This window comes from Limulus polyphemus, unplaced genomic scaffold, assembly GCF_000517525.1.
Source record: "Limulus polyphemus unplaced genomic scaffold, Limulus_polyphemus-2.1.2 Scaffold1532, whole genome shotgun sequence".
Classification (NCBI taxonomy): Eukaryota; Metazoa; Arthropoda; class Merostomata; order Xiphosura; family Limulidae; genus Limulus; species Limulus polyphemus.
The window spans coordinates 241,186-248,385 of record NW_013667142.1 but is presented as its reverse complement, the minus strand read 5'-3'; the positions used below and the strand labels follow the sequence as shown (position 1 = coordinate 248,385).

Here is a 7,200-nt window from a genome sequence, read left to right as displayed (position 1 = left end):
GGTGTGACGGGGATTCGAACCCCCGACTCTCAGATTGCGAGTCGAGCGTCCTAACCACCTGGCCATGCCGGGCCAAGATTAACAAATGGCAGTAAAGGGTTGAATCTGAACAATTAAAATAACAAAATTATTTTATTTTCCTTTATGAAAAAACAATACTTCTCTGTATATAAATGCCCTGGCCTCTGACTATACGTATTTATATCGAGCTTTTAGCGCATGTCCGTTGAGCCTCCTCAAGTTGCTTATATAGCAAAACGAATTCTAACATATTGTTTAACAAATCCTGATTCAGTTTATATTTAACATTTGAATACTTACAGCTAAGTTTATAATGTTTCAGATCAATAAAAGAATATTTACCTCGGCTCACATCCAGCTCTATAAATAAATAACCCTAACCAACTAAAAAAGGGTCGTACCTGGTCCCCACACCTGCTCCATGGGCTTGTGGCACCATTGCAGTACTCCTTGAGTTAATCTTTTCATTTCCCGAGCTCGGTAACCAAACGTGTATATCACAGGGTTGAGAGCACTGTTTATAGGAACGATGAACACCACAACCCAAGCAAACAGATTTTCTACATGAAAAATATTAAATGACATAAAGTTCGGCTACAGAAATCAAAATATAGTATGCAACTCTTGTTTATGATGTTTGATTCTCTACATTAGAACACATTATAAGTAGTTATCGTAATAGGCTTCAGCTCCGAAGAATAAAGTATATGAAAGAAAAGGTAGTATACGTTACTACATACCTGATATCGTTATTTCACACAGAGCAACAATCTTGATTATGACAATTGGTACCCAACACAAACAATCAGTCAAAACAATGAAAAAGCACCGAAACGCCACCACCGTGTCGTCTTTGTACCTAGCGGGTTTCAGGGTTCCGGGCTGGGACTTGCTCATTCGGCGAGAGATGATAGAAAACATCCAAACATACTGCACTACCATCAGTAGTACCTATAAAGTGTTTGAAAGTGCATCATTATTAATATTAACCATAAAGTATCCCAAAAATGTGAGAGGTATACTGCGGTAACTGGTGTCGATAAAACATGCTGCTACACTTCGTCATTAGCATTTATACAGAACAATAATCCAAAGATATACCGCATAACCATTTGCAATTTCTACAGAGTAGCTCCAAAAATACACCTATACCATATTTTCCGCCAACAAGTACCACACAATAAGCCAGTTAGACAACATAAATATCTGAAGTATTCATAAATAATTTCTCCCGGTGGGTTAACGGTAAGTTTACGGACTTAGAACGCACAAGTCCGGGGTTCAATTCATCGCTTTAGGCAGAGTGCAGACAGCCCTTTGTGTAGGCTTGTGCTTAACAAAAACAAATATATTCTCCAGCGATATATATTTCCTTTAGGAAACTGAAGCTGGAAGTATTTTGTATTTATAAGTTCAGTTTTGTGTTTTGCGTTTTAGGATTGAAAAATAATCGCGTATGGCTTAGTGATTAGCGTGCCGGACAGTGAATAATGGTCCACGGCTCGCGTCCCCTTCCAGCAACATCACCCTCCACACTTTGGGACCGTGGATGCGTTATAAACTTGATAGTGAAGTCCCATTATTCGATTAGAATAGCTCAAGGGCTCGTGGTGAGTGCTGTTGACTAGCTGTCTTTCCTCTAGTCTCTCAGTTAAAAATTAAGGACGGCTAGCACAGATAAAAAAAAAACATTTTAAAAAATTGACATCTTTCACTTCTACTGTTAGATCCATTATACTGGATTGTAGTAATTTTGGCGAAGTATTCGGAAAGCGCTACACAAAAACAGAACTGATATCTGTTAATTTCATTGTTCGATACTTAGGACGTCTCACTGGTTTTGATTTTAAAATATTATTCACGCGCTCTACATTCCATTAACAACTCACATAAAATGAAAAGATCCTTTCCAAGCCCCTAAACCAAATAAAAGTTATCTATCGAAATCAACGTTATAGCCTGTTCAATGCGATGTTTAGCTACTACTATGTACACTAGTTTTTCGTATTGACAGATAATTATACGTTATAGTGCGGTTGCTTCAAACAATAAAATAAAATGAACTCGTTGAATGAATTACATCTTTGATCCAAAATTACTAAATATTATCAAAACGACAAATTAACAGATAAACTAAAGTCCCGCCAATCCCATACTGGCATCGCTCTTCTCACAAACAGCTTGAGGATACTAACTCTGTTTATTAACACTTTACTCGTTTCGGCTAACTTGGTCATTAACTTGACAATCAAATATGCTACTTATTAGCTTCATGGATACTTTCTCCAAGAAAGTATGTTACTAATTTAACAAATATTGACTTAAATTTGGTTGATAACTGATTTGAGAAACAAGTAACACATCTTATAAAATACAGGAAGGTTGATCACTAATGTAGAACACAAATAATGGATAATTACTTTAGATGTGTTGGTCAAGACCTTGACATAATCAAAGAATAATGTCAACAGAAACGTTACTCAGTAAAATGAGATACGGATAACGGATATTTACTGCAGTAACGTTGGTTAATAATCCCAGAAACAAGTAGCGGATATAACTTTGGCTGAGTATTCATTGCTAACTTGACCGATAATTACTTAATACTTACAGCAGGAAAGTTGACTCCAAGGAACACAAAAGTTGAAAATTCCCATCCCAGCATGTAAGGGTCATCAATATGTAGAGGGAAGCAGAGCCCGTTACTAGAGTAGAATCCACGGTCGTGCGGCCACCTGATCACGGGAAATAAAGCCAAGACTAGACCACACAGCCAGATTCCTGCCAAACTGTAGAGGGCAGCGTTTGTTGTCACCCTATGGTTGTTACACTTAAAGCAGAGATATCTGTCCATTGTCATTAGGGTTAGGATGAGGATGGATACCTCACAAGATAACATGGCCAGTACGCCACAAGCTGTGCATCCCCAGCTGGACATCCATTGATGAGCATGTCTGTTGTACTCGTCCCTGAAAGCCACATCTTTGGCCCCGATGACTACAAGGTATACTCCCATTAGAAGATCCGACACTGAGGAAAGTAAAAGCTTTGAAACAATAATACAGGTTATATAAGACAAATCTTTAAAATCGTGAATATTACAGCTTTTAAAGTATGTCACACATTTCAAATGAAAGATTTCTGAAAGAACTGGCGTAATAAATTCTGATGCTAAAATAGTCGACATTAATTAAAAAACAACAACATTATATTCATTATTATGGACAAAAGCTACAACAGGATAGTGCTTTCTCGGTTCCTCCAATGGTTAAACGTTAAGTCTAAAGACTTATAATGCTAAAAACCGGGTTTAAATACCCGACTTTGGCTCAACACAGATAGCCATTTGCGCTTAGCAACAAGCAAACAAAATCTCCCAGTTAGCTCTTGAGTAAAAATAAATATTAGCATCTGATGTGTTAAACCTCATTTATTATTACGTTAAATGCTATAATACAAACGTGAAACAATCTTGTTACAACACAAACTACTTTAGGATAGCGCATCACTCCAAGAATCTGATAGACATTCCATTGAATGTAACATGTTAAATACACACTAGTTGTCCTATACAAATGTGACTTGTATTCTCATTAGTCGAGACTGGGTATTTAAATGTAAACTCCAAGAATCTGATAGACATTCCATTGAATGTAACATGTTAAATACACACTAGTTGTCCTATACAAATGTGACTTGTATTCTCATTAGTCGAGACTGGGTATTTAAATGTAAACTCCAAGAATCTGATAGACATTCCATTGAATGTAACATGTTAAATACACACTAGTTGTCCTATACAAATGTGACTTGTATTCTCATTAGTCGAGACTGGGTATTTAAATGTAAACGGTTTTGAAAATTAGGGTATTTCTGTAATAAGTTATTCTCACATACGAAGAATACTGTACAGTACACCGTGAGACACAACAGTAAATCTCCAGTTTACATATTCTGAATTTACTATATTACAGTTAGGATCTATTTTGGTATCACCTGAACCAACCGTAATATAGCCTGAACTAACTGTCACTATACATTCTCAGCTTACATAATAACTCTGAACCAACTACAACATACCATCAGCTTTCATAATAAACTCTCACTCTCAATATACATACTAACTCTGAACCTACTAAATTTACCGAAATACATCTTGAAGTACAAAACTCAACCTACGACAGGTACGTTGTGAACGTACCACAGAACTGTGGAGATCCTAAACGCACAAAACGGCAATAAGGTGTGTTCCAGGATCTGTTGGTTATGTTAACAGGTCACTTGTGACAAATGAAAAAGCAGCCATTAATGAGGTACCCGGTAAAGCATTAGAAGACTTATATGAATTATTGTTTAACATTGCTCATTTATCAATACAAAAATAATTCTAGGATAATAAAACTCTAAGACAGAAAATACATTACAGCAATACAAATCACCTTCACGTACAAAATCGTGATAAAGCTCTGTTTAGGATCAGTTCTTCTTAGCCAGCCTGTATTATAATAGTGCATTGCATTTCTATTTTCACATAGATATGTGATAACTGGTCAAAAGACCGTCACAGACCACTAGGAAAGATCATTATGCAATATTATCACGAGTGAATCAAGTAAAGAGACATAAAACTAGATTTCTGGATATCATAGCAGTTCTTCTGAAGTACTTAGATACCTATAATTGGGTTACAATCTGCCCTCTTTGAAAGACAGTTAAATCATACTTATTTTCCATGTTACTTGGCAACTAATGTGGACTAGAGATCATCTATCTGAGGAGTCATTGAATGTGGACTAGAAATAATCTGTCTGAGGAGTCATTGAATGTGGACTATAAATAATCTGTCTAAGGAGTCATTGAATGTAGACTATAAATAATCTGTCTAAGGAGTTATTGAATGTGGACTAGAAATAATCTGTCTAAGGAGTCATTGAATGTGGACTAGAAATAATCTGTCTAAGGAGTCATTGAATGTGGACTATAAATCATTTGTCTAAGGAGTCATTGAATGTAGACTATAAATCATTTGTCTAAGGAGTTATTGAATGTGGACTAGAGATCATCTGTCTAAGGAATTATTGAATGTGGACTAGAAATAATCTGTCTAAGGAGTCATTGAATGTAGACTATAAATAATCTGTCTAAGGAGTCATTGAATGTGGACTAGAGATCATCTGTCTAAGGAGTTATTGAATGTGGACTAGAAATAATCTGTCTAAGGAGTCATTGAATGTAGACTATAAATCATTTGTCTAAGGAGTCATTGAATGTAGACTATAATTCATTTGTCTAAGGAGTCATTGAATGTAGACTAGAAATAATCTGTCTAAGGAGTCATTGAATGTGGACTAGAAATAATCTGTTTGAGGAGTCATTGAATGTGGACTATAAATCATTTGTTTAAGGAGTCATTGAAATAACATACTAATCAGACAACTGAGGAACATTCCATCTAACACCTGGAGAAGGATTGGCACATCCTTAAGTAGGTGTTTCTATTATTTATCCACCTTTTTCCATCTCATTAAAGCAAAATCATAGATGGAAAAGCATTCTAATTGCTGCAATGGCATATGTAGAGAAAGTTGGCTCAAAATCCAATATAACTGAACAATTCAAGGAAGAGGAGAGAGTAAAAAAAAAAAAAAATAGCAAGTCAGGGAGACTACACTATAATTTTCAGATCCCACATTAACTGTAATAAGTCAATAAAGGTGCGACTTCATTCTACGCTAACAATAGCTAAATAATGTAATTCCCATGGAACATTTTAGCTCATTACTGGTGTGATCACTTCTCATTCTAATTAAACTAGCTATAATAAAGCATATATTGTGTTACAGTGTTACATAGTAACTATACACAGTTTACTGAAGTGGCCGGTGTGTCAAAAGTGGTATTCAAAATAATGTTTAATAATTAAAAAAAAAAGAAATTTAATAAAAGTTAGGATTGTTATTATATTGAAATTCCTTTTAAATGCAGAAAGTAGAAACATTAGATCACACTGAATAATTTTAAAGATATTTCCTTTGTTTTTTAATTGAAAGTTCAATATGTATTTAACTTTCTGAACACGAACTATGAAACCTATCCCATACAAAAGATAATCTGTAGTACATTAATATTACGAAATAAAATTCAAAATTGCAGTTTTATGTTTTCTGTGATATAATTAATTAGTAGACTAACCTGCAAGGTTCTTAATGAATAAAGCTGTAATCTGGTACTCTTCTGTTCGACGTCGAACAATGATTCGCCAAAATAACACCAGGCTGTTTCCTGAACATGTTACTAGCGCTACCACCCACACTGACATGCGCAAAACTGGTCGCACTAGTAAGTGCTCAGTAGAAGAAAGTCCGTCTGTGTTAGGTCTACATATTCGCACATACGGAGCGAAACTACAGTAATGGAACTTCTTGAAGTATCTACAAAAATAAATAAATAAAACAATCTTTAGGTATCTTTGCATTTACAATATATCATCATATTACACTGTACAATGTCGGTGCACATATGTCATAAAAACATGTCGAAATTAAATTCTCAAGTGTGCTCCACACTATTTTTATCAATTTTAACGTTTTAATGCTTGATCGATGTATTTTAACTATATGTTTTCTACACATACCTAAATTCATACATGCTTCACAATAAATGAGAAGTTAATACACACTTAAGAATTAATGAGAAGTTAAAACGCTTTGGGATTCATGAGGAGTTAAAACACACTTCAGAATTAATGAGAAGTTAAGACAATTCAGAATTAATGAGAAGTTAAAACACTTTGGGATTAATGAGGAGCTAAAATGCATTTTAGGATTGATGAGAAGTTAAACACACTAGAATTAATGAGAAGTTACGACAATTCAGAATTAATGAGAAGTTAAAACACACTAGAATTAATGAGAAGTTACGACAATTCAGAATTAATGAGAAGTTAAAACACACTAGAATTAATGAGAAGTTACGACAATTCAGAATTAATGAGAAGTTAAAACACACTTCAGAATTAATGAGAAGTTAACTCACACTTCAGAATTAATGAGAAGTTTTTTTTGTTTTGAATTTCGCGCAAGGCTACACGAGGGCTAACTGCGCTAGCCGTCCCTAATTTAGCAGTGTAAGACTAGAGGGAAGGCAGCTAGTATCACAACCCACCGCCAACTCTTGGGC

General features: G+C 35.0%; 1 protein-coding gene across 1 annotated transcript in view; it reads right to left on the bottom strand.

Annotated features, from left to right (window-relative positions):
* The window catches only part of LOC106463978 (relaxin receptor 1-like), a 55,203-nt gene that overhangs the window by 6,688 nt on the left and 41,315 nt on the right, over positions 1 to 7,200 (bottom strand). The window contains exons 12-15 of the mRNA XM_022391628.1: positions 6,214 to 6,452; positions 2,633 to 3,051; positions 762 to 972; positions 423 to 581 (exon numbers count right to left, since the gene is read on the bottom strand). Coding sequence (XP_022247336.1) covers positions 423 to 581; positions 762 to 972; positions 2,633 to 3,051; positions 6,214 to 6,452 — 1,028 coding nt within the window. The remainder of the gene's footprint in view (positions 1 to 422; positions 582 to 761; positions 973 to 2,632; positions 3,052 to 6,213; positions 6,453 to 7,200) is intronic.